Source organism: Cervus canadensis, chromosome 19 (genome assembly GCF_019320065.1).
Source record: "Cervus canadensis isolate Bull #8, Minnesota chromosome 19, ASM1932006v1, whole genome shotgun sequence".
NCBI classification, from domain to species: Eukaryota; Metazoa; Chordata; class Mammalia; order Artiodactyla; family Cervidae; genus Cervus; species Cervus canadensis.
Window position 1 is genome coordinate 46,901,340 of NC_057404.1, and position 15,987 is coordinate 46,917,326.

The 15,987-nt window shown below is 38.1% G+C and overlaps 1 protein-coding gene across 23 annotated transcripts in view; it reads right to left on the minus strand.

Annotated features, from left to right (window-relative positions):
* COL25A1 (collagen type XXV alpha 1 chain) overlaps nt 1–15,987 on the minus strand; it is a 492,664-nt gene that overhangs the window by 48,636 nt on the left and 428,041 nt on the right. For 20 of the 23 annotated variants that reach the window (XM_043438685.1, XM_043438674.1, XM_043438683.1 and 17 more), the window contains 5 exons: nt 11,164–11,226; nt 5,802–5,870; nt 4,782–4,826; nt 3,163–3,207; nt 2,136–2,213 (listed from right to left, as the gene is read on the minus strand). In XM_043438685.1, the coding sequence (XP_043294620.1) occupies nt 2,136–2,213; nt 3,163–3,207; nt 4,782–4,826; nt 5,802–5,870; nt 11,164–11,226 (300 nt within the window). The remainder of the gene's footprint in view (nt 1–2,135; nt 2,214–3,162; nt 3,208–4,781; nt 4,827–5,801; nt 5,871–11,163; nt 11,227–15,987) is intronic. The other 3 variants (XM_043438675.1, XM_043438679.1, XM_043438684.1) reach the window with 1 other exon arrangement.

Genomic DNA, 15,987 nt, shown 5'->3' on the forward strand with positions numbered 1-15,987 from the left:
TACTGACTGGTTTACAGTCATATAGAACTCAAGGTGAAAAAAGAAAGTGAGTGCACATCTGTCCTTTCATATCAAGATGTAGGTGTTAGATTGTTTAAAAAATTACAGTGTATTCAGGCACATCAACAAAGTATATTCAGCTCCTAAAAAAAAAAAAAAAAACTCTACGCATAATATTAGATTTTATGGATCTTAAAAAAGATCCATTTAGAAACATTCTCATTTTACAGATCAGATCAATGAAATATAGACATTTTGCGATTTCCCCAAAGGGACACACCTAGTTAATAACAGAGGGCAAATCAAAGCAGATTTTGGTTTTAGACTAAGGGGAGTCTGCTTCATGCCAAGCTCTGTTCATGGAAAGGCTTTAAAACTCTCCCACTATTTTTCCATAAAATGGCCATGGTCAAAAATATTGGAGCATATCTTGGAAGATAAGAGAATGGATACCTCTTAAAGGTAGTTAAAATAATCGGTGCCACTGGAAGCAGTTCAAGGGAAACTGACAATATTGTTCAGAAAGTTGAAAATGTGTCCCTACATTTTAAAAGTAAGAACTCTTGACAACATAGTAGGTAACCACAACTTCCTGTTCTTTTCTTTCTTTATACATGCAGATGGCAACTTTTGGGGAACAGGGGGCAATTTTAGAAAGCAGGTTCTAGAACTTGACAGGAGCCCAGAATCTACTGCTTGAGTCTAATCCACTTGTGGTGAGGAACACTCATGCAAGCTGTTGACTGAACACACTGCCCAGGGGATGTTTCTCCAAGCAGGAAGCATGCTTTTCTTTGTGCTTTACCAGAAGAAGAAAAAGAAATGAAAAATAGGCTAAGCTGAACACAGATTCTGTAAAAACTATGTAATAAATGCTTTACTGGTTAAAAATGACAGTTTTAACAAAGGACACATAGAAGTGTAGCAGATCTACCATAATTTGATAATGCTAGTGAAATCACATAGATGGAAAAAAATTCAAGCAAGTACAAAATGGAAAATATTTAAAACAACTAATTTGACTTTCAAGCAGAGAAATGGATTGTGCTTATGAACTAAGTATAATCACTAATTCAACCAATAACTTTATTTAATATTTACATTCCCAGACCTGGGTTGGACACATTGTGGGAGTCAAAATAACCACACAACAAGTTTTCCATCAACAAGTAATTTACAATTTGGTAAGAGGCAGGACTAAAGTAAATTAGGGGATTTGGAAGAACAGTTAAATGTTAAACTACTGGGTCCTGACTGCTAATATTTCAAAGGATTCAGAGGAGGAATTCGTCTGGGTGGCAGCAGTGAACAGTTGAAGGGGATTTAGATGGACGAATGAAAGGAAAAAGATGAACCAGGAAAAGAGCAATTTTTATAGATATGATAACTATGTTGTGGAGAAATAAAAACATCTGTATAGAAAAGACAGCGTTATAGGGCCTTAAACAGCAGATGGAGACACTTAGACTTGATAGAGTAGGCAAGGGGGTCACTGAGGGTTCTGAATTGGGGTCATCAAAATAGCGATAATTTAGGAAAATCAGAAGAGTAACCCTGTTGACTACCCTCTACGTGTTTTTACTTGATGAAAGAAAAAGAACTGCAAAGTAGCAGTATTAAGAAGCAACTATAGGGGACTCATGTGCCAGGCACATTTCCAAGTATTCAGCCATCTACTTCCCCCAAAAACCCTATTTATGTTTTGAGGCAGATACTATTATTGTCCTCATTTAACGGAGAACTAAATAACTTGCTCTAGCTCATGCACTTAATAAGCAAGAGACCTGAACCCAGGCACCTCCAACTCCAGAGCCACAGGGCTCTTAATGGTTTTGCTAAGTTCACTTTTCAAGAAAGGAGACAAAGATTGGCAAAACCAATGTAAGTTAAACCAGATAAAACTAAATATGTCTGGTGGTAGAAGGAAAATAAAAGGAAGGATTGAAAAACACTAGGAAATAAAGAGGATAAGCCGGGCCAAGGAGAAGAAGCTGGGTTCAAGAGATGAGGGAGAAGGTGTGATTTGAGTGGTAGAACCCTCTGAGATCTGAGGCGGGTGGAAGGTGATATTTCCACACATAACACGGGTCTCATCGGTGTCCCTGTCTGTGTCAGGATGGGGAGCAGTCACTTGCCTGCAAGGCTTCGTGGAGGTTGCCATTGTAGTCTATGATCTCTGTGGCTCCTGGATCTCCCTTCTGACCAGGTGGACCCTATGTAAAAATAAACCAAGAGAACATTAGGCTAGGATGGAGAAGGGACTGTGGCAGAAACCGGAATAGTAACATGCATGCTCTCTCTGACCATCAATTCTCGATTGAGGCCCAAATACATGTTAAAATAAATAAATCATGTTCAAAGTTTGTCCTTATTTCAAAGCAGGCAAACTACTTCCATGGTATGTTAAAGATATTAAATCAGATAAAAAAGAAAAAAGATTCAATATCAAAAACTGCTCCCTGAAAATTATTATATGTAGGCTAATCTGATTTTACTGACAAAATTTTGCTGGCTTTATCTATATTTATTAAAGCAACCCCTGACATCTTTCTCATCCACACCACAAAGACTACTTCCTCATTCTTTAAGAAGATAGAACATTATACTATAGGAAATGCTTGCTTTTCCAACAGGAATAGAACTCCATTAAAATTGAATCAAACAGGAAATAAATACATATGCATATATATATTTGAATATATATATATATGGAGGGAACAAATATTTTTAAGATGTCTACCCTACTCAGTAGCCCTGCCACTGAATTTCCATTAGTTATGTCTTAATTCTTTGTGTTTTAAGAAGGTTCTGAAAATTTGGACTATTTCTTTCTTTATAATTGAGTTAATTGAAAAGTGGAAAGTTCTATTGTTAGATGGCTGTGGGTTTGCTACTGCTCATTTAGCAGAGGGAAAGTAGACAGAGTTCTTTACAACTTCTTGCGAAGCTTAGCTTATGTGTCCAAATTTACAGACTCAGTGCTCCTAGTGACTACAGTAAAAAGTAGGAAGAAAGGGAGGGGTAGCAGGAATAATTACAGTAGTCTACCTCCTGTGCTATTATTGGGTATTATTAATCCAAGTGCCTTGTGAAAAGCCACATAGACACACACTTCAAATCTAGACTTGTAGGAGGCCAAAGCTGCAGATGAGACACACTCACCCTTGGTCCCAGGGCTCCAGAGTCCCCTTTGTCTCCGCGATCGCCCTTTCCCCAGTGAAAAGAGAAAAAGAACCTCGTTAGTGAGGAGTGAGGCCAACAGCCCCCAAATATCTCAAATCCAAGGATTTGATATCCAAGTATTTAATCCAAGGATTTAAATCCAAGTATTTACTATCATTCAGCGGCACCTTTAATATGAACTTTTGAAATGTCAAATAGCAACATGAAATACAATAACCCCTGACATGGCAAATGCTTCTTTAAGATGCCCCTTAAAGTGAATTAAATTTCCCCGTTCAGATGTCAGAGTATCTTGAAACGACAATACATACAGTAACTTGTTTATTAGGGGCCTTCAAAGGCAGAGCAAGTGGCTTCTAAGACACCTAAAGTTAAGCTTTAATCTCTCAGATTGAGCCATGTTCTTGCTTTTATGTGAAGAGATTTGGTGCAAGGGGGAAAAGAGCCAACCAGTTAATAGGTTATCTGTTCTCTAAGAAGAAAAAGTGTAGATAATCAAGACAAGGAAGGAAGAGAGATCAACTGGGAGCTCAGTGTTGGGAGATTTAGGAGGGAAAGGTCCCCAGGTGGGTCTCCCTTTGATATTAAGGATCTAAGGAAAACTTTTCTACTTAGGAAGTGCTGAAGAGGACAGCAGCCTGTTAGACCAGGGTGGCCAGGTTGAAGGTCAAGAGCTGGGCAAGCCCGGCTCTCTCTCTTTTTTCCAGTGTAATAAGAAAAGTCTTCAAATATCCATTTATAGTGTTTTTGCCACCTCACCCCTACCCCTGGACAGACACCAGGAATCACCTAAGCCTCAAATTGCAAAATACATCACTAAGAACACTTCAGAAAGTCTCGGAAATCTCAACAGAAAATTTGGAGGAGATATTTGAACCTGTGTAGAACTGAGCGTTCTTTGAAATAGCCTAAAATTTACAGAGCCCTTTTACTAAACAGGATTCAAAGCATTTTTCTGTATCTTTCTACATATCCTTATAAACTGGAATAAGGACCAGTGAAGATAAGCAGTAAAAAGGATTATGAATTTTTCTATCCACAATATGCTAGTAACATTGACCATAATAATTAAATTTGCTTGAATGGAGAATTATATCTGTTTTCTGCTTTCCCCATTTCCCGTGCTATTCATTAATAATAACATGATTCTGCTAATAGTATACAGATCGTTACAGGTTCTATAAGAACATGATAAAGGAGAAAATTTCCACTGGTGGTGAAATTTTAATGCAATGAAGGGAGTCAACTGACTTAAAAGCAAACTATATTTGAACATTTATCACAAAGATAGCCAGGAAATAAAAAATAATATTATATTGCACATAATGTAAACTAAGTAAAGTACTTAATTTTTTCCAAATAAGCTATATTTATGAAACAGGAAGTACATTTTCTCTTAAAGAATGGTCTGAAGCACAGGAACACAAAAACAAGATGAAACAAACCAACTGTCCTGAGATATCATCATAAGGATGAAATTATGGCAATCCCAGTGTACGAGAGAGTTTAATCCAAAATATGACTTTCCTGCGGAAAAGGCAAGAAGCACAGCTCTTGACGGCCTCATGTTATGTTAGGATGGTTACCCGGTTACTGACCTTTGACCCTTTCGGGCCTCTAGTTCCTGATTCCCCTTGTTTCCCCTATTATAGAAGAATATGAAGATGGAAAAGAGAAAATGATAGAGGGAGATAAGAATAGAAAAAAGAAATTAGCAGTGACTCAGAATAATGAAGAAAAATGGAAACACTTTATTTTAACTGCCTTAATATGTGGCTCTATATAATGTAAACTGTTGCAACACTGAACATAAGTATTATCACCACATCATTAGTTCACCCCCTGGTCTCTTCACCAACCTTCACGTCATCATAATTCTAAAGACTGACCACCCATTGGTGGATGGGAAGAGTTCCGTAGATAATTCTCAGTAGTCTCAAAAGTGTTTGCTTATAAATTTCCTTTTCATCAAAGAGGAGGTCATTTCCCATGTCTCTAGGATGAGTTATTAAAATAAAGTGTTACCACATAGTTTGCAGGAAGTTTAGAGGAATAGATTAAATAGTCAAATAAATCCTTAGTTCTCATATTTTCAAGGTGTTACACACCATCAAGGTACCATGGAAACTAACACAGTCTGGATCCATATTTCCCTCAGTAGGTTTTTGTTTGCTTGTTTATTTTTGTTTTACATATATATTTTTAAATGCAGGGATTTTTTTTGCTTTTGGCCATGCCTCTCAGCCTGTGGGATCTTAGTTCCCTGACCAGGAGTTGAACCTGTGCCCTCTGCAGTGAAAGTGCAGAGTCCGAATCACTGGACTCAGTAGGTTTTAATATGCCTAGAGTGGTAATGTGTTAATGTGACAGTCCCTCCCCATTGACATTTGGATGTGTTATTAAATTTGTTGACTGAATAGAACAGAGTAAACTGGAAAAGTTGAACAGTAAAACCCCTTTTAGAAAATAACAAATTGGTATGCATTTCAATGAATTATTTGTGATTTGGGGTTGTTTTAATACCCCTTGAATAATTTTATTTTACTTGCATGTTCTAAAAGTAAGTGGTATACATTTCCAAACTGAGAATGTTGTTTTCCAGTGTGAGAATAACTGACCTTTGGTCCAGGGGCTCCAGGATCCCCTCGGTCCCCTCGTCCAGGAGGCCCTGCCTCCCCACGTTCGCCCTGCCACAAATCACAAAATAAGTAAATGGTGACCCATCTTCCCCCAACTGGTCCCTGTAGATTAATGAGTGAGGTGAATAAAATCAAAGAAAGTAGAAAGTTACTATTTATTTACTACATACTTAGCACTGTATTTTTTTGGAGCCCCCCAAAATAAAGTCTGACACTGTTTCCACTGTTTCCCCATCTATTTCCCATGCAGTGATGGGACCAGATGCCATGATCTTAGTTTTCTGAATGTTAAGCTTTAAGCCAACTTTTTCACTCTCCTCTTTCACTTTCATCAAGAGGCTTTTTAGTTCCTCTTCACTTTCTGCCATAAGGGTGGAGTATCTGAGGTTACTGATATTTCTCCGGCAATCTTGAATTCCAGCTTGTGCTTCTTCCAGCCCCAGCGTTTCTCATGATGTACTCTGCATATAAGTTAATAAGCAGGTGACAATATACAGCCTTGATGTACTCCTTTCCTATTTTGGAACCAGTCTGTTGGTTCCCATGTCCAGTTCTGTTGCTTCCTGACCTGCATATAGGTTTCTCAAGAGGCAGGTCAGGTGGTCTGGTATTTCCATCTCTTTCAGAATTTTCCACAGTTTATTGTGATCCACACAGTCAAAGGCTTTGGCATAGTCAACAAAGCAGAAATAGATGTTTTTCTGGAACTCTCTTGCTTTTTTTTTTTTTTTTTTGATGTTGGCAATTTGATCTCTGGTTCCTCTGCCTTTTCTAAAACCAGCTTGAACATTTGGAAGTTCACGTTCACGTATTGTGAAGCCTGGCTTGGAGAATTTTGAGCATTGCTTTACTAGCATGTGAGATGAGTGCAATTGTGCGATAATTGAGCATTCTTTGGGATTGCCCTTCTTAGGGATTGGAATGAAAAAAAAACTGACCTTTTCCAGTCCTGTGGCCACTGCTGAGTTTTCCAAATCTTTTTGGGCTCCAAAATCACTACAGATTGGTGATTGCAGCCATGAAAATTAAAAGACGCTTACTCCTTGGAAGGAAAGTTATGACCAACCTAGATATCATGTTAAAAAGCAGAGACATTACTTTGCCAACAAAGGTCCACCTGGTCAAGGCTATGGTTTTTCCAGTAGTCATGTATGGATGTGAGAGTTGGATTGTGAAGAAATCTGAGTGCTGAAGAATTGATGCTTTTGAACTGTGGTGTTGGAGAAGACTCTTGAGAGTCCCTTGGACTGCAAGGAGATCCAACCAGTCCATCCTAAAGGAGATCTGTCCTGGGTGTTCATTGGAAGGACTGAGGCTGAAGCTGAAACTCCGGTACTTTGGCCACCTCATGCAAAGAGTTGACTCATTGGAAAGGACCCTGATGCTGGGAGGGGTTGGGGCCAGGAGGAGAAGGGGACGACAGAGGATGAGATGGCTGGATGGCATCACCGACTTGATGGACATGAGTTTGGGTAAATTCCGGGAGATGGTGATGGACAGGGAGGCCTGGCGTGCTGCGATTCATGGTGTTGCAAGGAGTCGGACACGATGGAGTGACTGAACTGAACTGAACTAGCATTGTATTAACCTCAACATGGATCATCTCATTTAAAAATCAAAACAACTATATAGTGCTTGCATTTTCGTCCACATTTTTATAGACGAGGAAATGGTTTGGTAAATGCCTGTCAGACACCTACGTTGGTAAATAGAAAGACCTTTAAAGGGAATTGATAAGGGCCATCATTAAGCCTTGCCATAGGCACTGACATGGTCTTCACTCAGCAGTGACTTTTTAAGATCTACTAGGAAGAAGCATGGCAAAATGACTAAGCACCAGGTTTTGTAATTTGACATTCTCTGCTTTAATCCTGGCTCTGTTACCTACCAGGTCTGTGTTTTAGGGGAAATTAGTTAAGTTCTGAAAGTCTCAGTTTTCCCTACAAAATGGAGAAAATTATAGTACTGGTTTCACAACTTAAAATAAAAAGTCCTTGTCACAGTATGAGACATGTAGATATTACAGTTTTTGCTATATTTATAGAGCTGGGAAGGATGATCATGGTCACTGCCCTCAGGGGCCAGTGCTCTAGTAAGATAAGATCCACATGAACAAAATAGTTTAGAATTAAGGAATAATGTAAAGTCATATGTGAGAGAAGAAGAAACTCCACAGGGTTTTCAACCGGACTGACTTCTTTTGGCTGAGACCTGGGTCAAGTCCTGAAGGATAGGTAGGGTATATTTTACAATTATTATTGCTATGACTGTGCTTTTGATGAGTGCACACAACACTTTACATGCATTATCCTATTGAGTTCTCAAGACAAATGAGAAAGGTGTTAGCATCCACAGTCTACAGATGAGGAAACTGAAGCTCAGAAAGGTTAAGTAATTTTCCCAAAGTCTTTAATATGGGAGAGCTGTAATTTAGAATGGATTGTACTCAATCTTCAATTTTTGCATAGATGTTTGGGTATGTAAATATTTTACACATCTCTGGTCATTTTCTTAGGATAAATTCCTAGTGGGGAAATGTCTATGTCAAAAATAAAAACATTTTAAAATCTTGCCAAATCACCCTCTAGGAAGTTGGTTCTGTTTCACTGTCTGAATACAGAGTTGAGAGTATTTGGCTTCCTATGTGATGGGTAGAATTTCAATAATCAAACAAGTTTTGACTTCTGGTGATGGCATTTTTATGGATGAGGGAGGCACCCTCCTCACTAAAGGACAGATTCATTTTTTTTTTTTTTTCTTTCTCTCTCTTTTTTTTTTTCCTTCTCCAGATTCATTTTGGAAAGGAAAAGAAAATAGGGTTGAATCTGTTATGGGTGATGGAGGGCTTTGAATCCCAAGATCTTTATCTGTACCATGCCCACTTTGGGAAGACTTTGTGGTTTTGCAGGGGAGGTGGGATAGATTAGGGCCAGGACTATGGAAGAAGACTCAGTAAATTTCTCAGTACGAACCAAAAGGGAGTAGGAAAATGGAGAGGCTGGAAGAAAAGCAAGGGACTTGACTGGATGCAGGAGATGGAAAAGATGCTCCAGAAGGAATTTTCCAGGAATTAGAAACTGAAGTGCTTCTACTGGTATATAGAATTTACATATATAAATGCTTGGTTATCTGCTTAATATATTACAGATGAATTCTAAAATGGTAACTATAATCTTATTTTAGGGAAGAGCAAAAATCTTAGAAAATCATTTCTCTATAGTATATAAAGTCTATATATATTTACCTAGAATCACTTATTAACATCATGCCCTTAATTAATTGCTTATTATTCTCTGGAATTACATGCTTTTTTTTCTTTCCTTCCATCCCTTTCTCACACATATTGCAGTGTAAGCTTCAATAGAAACTATTTTTGTTGCATTTAATCTCCATTCTCAAATAGTAGAAAAAGGTCTGGCAAAAAATGTGTTGAATTAATGAATAAACAATATTATTCAAAGTTTTCTAAATTATTCATGATAAAGTCCTATTTATTTAGACTGATGTAGTTTTCTTGCAGGCACTGATACAGATTCTGAGAATACAGCAGCACATAAAATAGGTTTTTAGATACCATTATACATCTTCTTCATTATGCTCTCTCTTCATTGTGTTGGGGATAAAATATGCACTGTTAGTTTTTTTTTTAATCTGAATTTATTGGTACAAATCCAGACTCTCTACACAACTGGAAAAAGACTAGTATTTGGCTGAAAGAGATTTTTAAATAATCATGATTTTTCCATTATGATACCAATTTCATGTTAGGCAATTTAGCCAAAAATTAACTTCCAAATATTCTTAAATGAATTTCTTATTCACATCCTTTCTTGTGGAACTACAAAGCAATTACAGTACAGTCTTTACTTTTATTGGGAATGCAAAGTAATATTTGTTATAAAAGTATGGGATCTGTAAAATCAGCCCAGGTTCTTCATGAACAGTAATTAATGTTGACTTTATAGCTCTACATCTGGAATTTTTTGACTATGGAACAGTTTAAAACAAATGAATTAGAGAAAAGATATTTAGGGATGAAGTCTACTCTCCAGGGGTCTGTCTGTGTTTCTTCTATTTTTCCTTGTTTTGCAAACAAAATGCTGCAAACACTTAGAGATCACATTCACGTCTGGTCCTCTCTGGCAGTGAGCAGGTTTCCCACTTCTTTGCACTCATCCGCAAAGCCACCTCTTTCTCTGCCTGACTCTGAGGCGGCAAGCCGTACAACAGTTCTGACGTGAGCACCGGATGCCCGTTATCCTCTTGATCTATCTCTCTTTATTCCAGAAAGTGCATTTTGTGTGTAAATCTGTTCACGCTAAAGCAGGCATTCCTCATATTTTGTTAATAAACTTGTCAGCTCATTATGTGAAAAAGAACTTGCTGAGAAAAGAGCAATTTTGCGTATAAATTCGATCGATTTCAGGCTCCCCTAGGCCACGCATAGTTTCCATTTACTAGGATTAGAGTTATTTTCTCTTGACCAGTGGAAATGAGGACTCCTCTGTCAGAACAGACCAGGAACATATTTCTCAAGCTCTTGGAAATCATCCTGGCTTATTTCTGGTGAATGCAATACACATTGAGGCGAAGACTGCTATGGTTTAAAAATAAAAGAATGTAGTTTGATCTAATTTTGCTCTTTCTTTGATTCATGAGTCTGTCATGAATAAAGTTCCATCCTCAAACGGTACCTTTTTATGTCTTTCCGGGTAGATAAAAAGGGAACCCTGGCTCTGATTGTATCCACAGCAACATGATTTTTTATACGGCGGCACGCAGATTTTGCTTTCAGGGCCCTCTCTCGGGTTGCCATGTGGAAGATCACGAGATGGTTTTCATTACAGAAATTTTCTGCCGTTTTTCAGGATGGATCCTTTCAGGATGAGGCACTAGGAATCTATATGACATCAGTACTTGCCTTTGAAATCTAGGGAGTGATGGGGGAATAGTAATAATGTTTGATTTACAAGTATGTCTTAAAATGGGTAACGAGGAGCTGGAGTTAATGAGGTCTACCTCTCCTTCTCAGAATTGCCTCACTTTTCCATACGGCCAGAAGACTAACAGCACCACATCAATTTAGGTGCAACTGGGGGACAAGTGGAACAACGAATGTATTCCACCATCCTGTTGCCTTGCCTAAGGCTTTCTGGAATTAACTTCCTAGTACTCTAATTTTAATAATATGCTATTTCTATTAGAAGTGTTGGGAATGGGTGCTAAGCTGATTTAGTTCTCTATTAGGCAAAACTATCTGGTCACCTGAGTAACAAAATGGACTAAAAATATGTCACAAAAATTTTTCAGAAAGAAAGGAAGGGGAAAACACTTCACTTACCTTTGTTCCTGGTAACCCTGGTAAGCCTGGTTCTCCTTGAGGACCAATGAAACCTGGTTCTCCCTTTAAAAAAAAAAATGGACAGAAGAGATCACCACATGTTTGACAGTAAGTATGTGAACTATTGTTCGTCCCCGGTGGCTCAGCTCATAAAGAATCTGCCTGCAATGTGGGAGACCTGGGTTCGATCCCTGGGTTCTATCCCTGGTTTGGGAAGATCCCCTGGAGAAAGGAACAGCTACCCATTCCACTATTCTGGCCTGGAGAATTTCATGGACTGCATAGTCTGTGGGGTCGCAGAGTCAGACAAGACTGAGCGACTTCACTTTTCACTTCACTGGGATTTTACTTCTTTGATTGTACACAGCTTTTCCTGAGATCCAGAAACTAACTATAAAATTAATTAGAATTCGTTTTGATCAGTGACAACACTTTGAGCAAAACTTTGGAGAAGCTCTGAAAAATAAAAGTGACAAAGAAACCAGATAAATGTCTTTACAATTTGCTTTCTCATCTATTGTCTTGTGCTTCTTATCATTTACCAAATCAGGTCCATTATGTTGGGGTGGATGTGGTAAGCAGCCTCTAAGATGGGCCTCAATGATACCACTTGCTGGTATTCAATTCCCTTGCAAAACTCCTCTGCTTGAGTGTGCACAGGATTTACTGACTCATATCTAATGAGCAGAATATGAAAGAAGTAATAGGATATCATTTCTGAGACTAAGTTATAAAAAGACTGTAGCTTCCATCTTGAGGGCTCTTTCCTATTCTCTCTCACTTGAGTCAATTTACTTTGGAGAAAACAGGCTGCCATGCTGTGAGTAGCCCTACGGCCAGGTCCCCAAGGTGAGGACCAAGGTCGGCCAATGGCCATATGTGTGAACTTGGGAGCAGGTACTCCATCCCATTAGTCTTCAGATGAGATCACAGCCCTGGCTGACAGCTGGATTGCATCTTCCTGGGAGACACTGAGCTAGAGGCACCCAGTTGAGCTACACTCAGATGCTTATTCCTCCAAAAATGTGAGTTGACTGTAGTTTGAAGTCACAGCAGTTTGGGACACTTATATGGTAGGCAGCAATGCATGACTGATTCAGTGGGTGTGGTTAGGGAAGAGATTCAAGAATGTTCAGCATAAAAAGCAAAAAAAAAAAAAAAAAAATCTCTCCTTGCCACACCTCCAAAATCTCTTCTCTATTACCTGGAGAAAACCCAGGTGTGGTATAATAAAAAAATATATTTGGCCTTGTTCATAGTTTCTAAAATCTTTGGAATTTCCTGAATAGTAAGAATAATAGTCCCTTGGACTGCAAGGAGATCAAATCAGTCAATCCTAAAGGAAATCAGTCCTGAATATTTATCGGAAGGACTGATGCTGAAGCTGAAGCTCCAATACTTTGGCCACCTGATGTGAAGAACTGACTCATTGGAAAAAACCCTGATGCTGGGAAAGATTGAGGGCAGGAGGAGAAGGAGGATAGAGGATGAGATGGTTGGATGGCATCACCAACTTGATGGACATGAGTTTGAGCAAGCTCCGGGAGATGGTGACGGGCAGGGAAACCTGGCGTGCAGCAGTCCATGGGGTCGAAAAGAGTCGGACACGACTGAGTGACTGAATGGAAGAGTAAATAGGAGCATCTTTTGTTACTCACAACAAGCTCCTTTTAAAAATACCTGTTGCTGATGGGGTGACTGTGGTGGGTCCCTAGAGAGCTTTAGGATCAGGCTGTGATAAGAAGGTTGGAACTCTCAACCTCTCCCCTCCTCTTACCATCTCTAGAGAGGGGAGAGGGCTGGAGACTGAGTTAACTCACCAGTCGCCAAGGCTTTACTCAATCATGCCAACGTAACACAGCCTCCATAAGATGACCTAGGCAATGGGGACTGGAGAGCTTCTGAGCTGGTGAACATATCCATGTGCTAGCAGGCTGGCACACCCCAACTCCACAGGGACTCCTGCACTCAGGACCCTTTTGACTTCATCGTCTGTATCTCTTCATTTGGCTGTTTGCTTTCACCTTTTATCCTACACTGCAATGGTAAGTATGCGTTTTCCTGAGTTCTGTAAGTTATTGTAGCAAATTATCGAACTTGAATAGGGGTGGGAGTGGGTGGCTGTGAGTACCCTGGAATTTGTAACCAAGTCAGATGGAAGTGCAGGTAAGGAGGGCGTGAGGTGGGTGTTACTTGGACCAGGATCTGAAGTGAGGGCAGCCTCGTGGGACTGAACCCTTAAACCTATGGAATCTGATGCTAACTCTCAGCAGTGAGTGTCACAATAGGACATGAATTGGTGTCAGAGAATCAGAGCTGGAGAACCAGTGTTGGAAAAACACCATGTGTTTGGCACCAGTAAACACCCGAGACTAGTGCTCACATATAAACTGTAAAGTTTTATTTTCTTCTTAACAACATGAGCTCAAATGTAAAATTCTAACTTCTTGAAATCTGTAATGATGTTTTAAAGCAAAACAAAACAAAAACATAATGACTCTGTTCCCATATTTCCTGGGATTTGTTTGCTTATTTGTCTTTCCCCACTGGATTATTTCTGCTAATGCTGTTTGATAAATTTGATTTTCTTTTAAAGTAGCTATATTGCAACATTTGTTTTCTTAGCACTGAGCAAAAAGATGCAGAGAGGATGTTTTATATGAAGTGTTAGAATGCCATCAAATATTTTTTAAATACTGAGTTTTTAAAAAATATATGCCATATAAAACCTTGGTATTGGGTAGGGAACAAAAGGATATCAGTACTGCAAAATGTATCACATTGCTGAATAACTCAAATGGATTTATTTCTAGCTCTGATGCTCATGGTACTAGTTTAAGGAAAAAAAAAATGTAGGGGAACTAATGCTCTAGGTTTATTGTTTGTGAAATTTCTATAACTCTATTCTACCTGTCTCCATATCCTTACACGCAATGGAGAGGAAAAGCTGAACAAATAACCTTGATTGGATCTCGTAATGGCCTAAAATGAAAATCAACTATATTCAGAAAAATCAGTGACAACCATTCTACTTCTTATAAAAAAAGTTTAACTTATTTGAAACAACAACAACAAAAGTTAAGAAACATTTATTTACATGTAAGATATTTCTCTCAATAAAATGATATATACAAGTACAAAAATTTTCCCTTTCTACCCTCAAGAAAAAAGGCTGTATTAAAGTCAATGTATATTATTAGTAACCACTTTCTGTCATGAAAATATAATGCAAGTTAACAGGTGGAAAGTTTAAAGGTAAACAAGACTCATATATCTTCAAGTGGAAATAAAGATTTCACTGCTAGCAAAGCAAATGGAAGCGCCATTGAAGCATACTAATAAAAGAGAAGAAGAAAGAGTAAGTGCTGCAGAAATGTTTTTCTTATTCAGGCAAGTGTTTAGTTTATAAAAAGACAAAGCATGCAATTTCATAACTCACAAATAAACAAGGCTTTGTGATCTCAGTGGCTGAAGTGTTTTTTCTTCCTTTTTAAAAACAGAATCTAAGTTCTTCTGAGTAAAATAGATAGAAATTTCCTTCAAGCAGAATGTTCAGGGTGAAAATTTTTATTTCAAGATATAAAATTAGCAAAGGACTGGACTTTCAACAATTTTAGCACTATTAATACTGGCTAGTATTAAAGACTTTGAGTATGATTAGTTATACTTTTTCATGCCACTCTAAGAAAGCATCCACCATCTCAATACATTCATTTCTTCCTTCAATTTACTCAAGGGAAACAATAGCATACTGAACTTTAGGACCACAGTTTTATGATTATTTAACTCCAGAGCTCTCAATTACTTTAGAGACATTGTGTCCATCCAGTCTATATCTTGGCAGGATGGGGAGGAAATAATCATTGTCCCTTTCCTGTCTCAGGCTTGAAAGAATTATTGAAGTAAATAAGGCATAAATAAGTCTACTCATGGTCTTAAGCTGGTTGGGCTGCTTCTAACCTTCATAGACTTATACCCGAGGTCTCAGAGTCCTATTCACTTACCCTTATTAGTGTACAGAGTAGCATAGTTTCATTGACATGGTTTCAGATTTCACATTGCACCTAACCTTTGAGTTGAAACTACCACTTGTAGAGTTTGGGGTAGTATTAAAAAAGAATATCTATTAGCCTCCAACTAATAAAAATAAATGGAAAAAAAATAATAAAAAAAAGAACATCCATGCTTTTATAGAAAGGCTATTAAAATAATCTTCCTTTGTCCATGTACATATCTATACGAGGTTGGTTTCCCTTCATGTGCTTCAACCAAGACAAACTGCAGCAGAATGAAAGCTGAAGCAGATAAGAGAATCAAGCTGCCTTTGATTAAGCCAGACGTTGAAGAGATTTGGAAAAAACAAAATAGAAAGATAATAATGTCACTGTTCCTGCTAATTTTTTGTTTGTTTTGTAAAACTCAGCTATATTTCATAAAATGTTATTTAATTAACATATAATGACCTGTTTAAATTTCTCTATTTTAATTTCTAATACAGACACATCAATAGGTATAAAAAAAACTCTTTAAATCTTAATTTTTGGGTGTGTAAAAGGGTTTTGAAGTTAAATCTTTGAGAACTGTTGGTACAAAGGTACAGAATTGAGTTAAAGCCTGACTTCGCAAGCTGGAATCCTGAGGTGCCAAATAATGTAAGATTGTGGTGTCATTTGGGGGTGGCTTAGTCAAGACTTATTAGATAATGTGAGCAAAGCAATCAGTACCAACTCTAGAACAAAGTAAGTGAATGATAAATGTTATTGTTGCTCTTATCTCATAGGCTCAAAAATTGCCAACTACCATTATTATTAATATTAGTAGTAT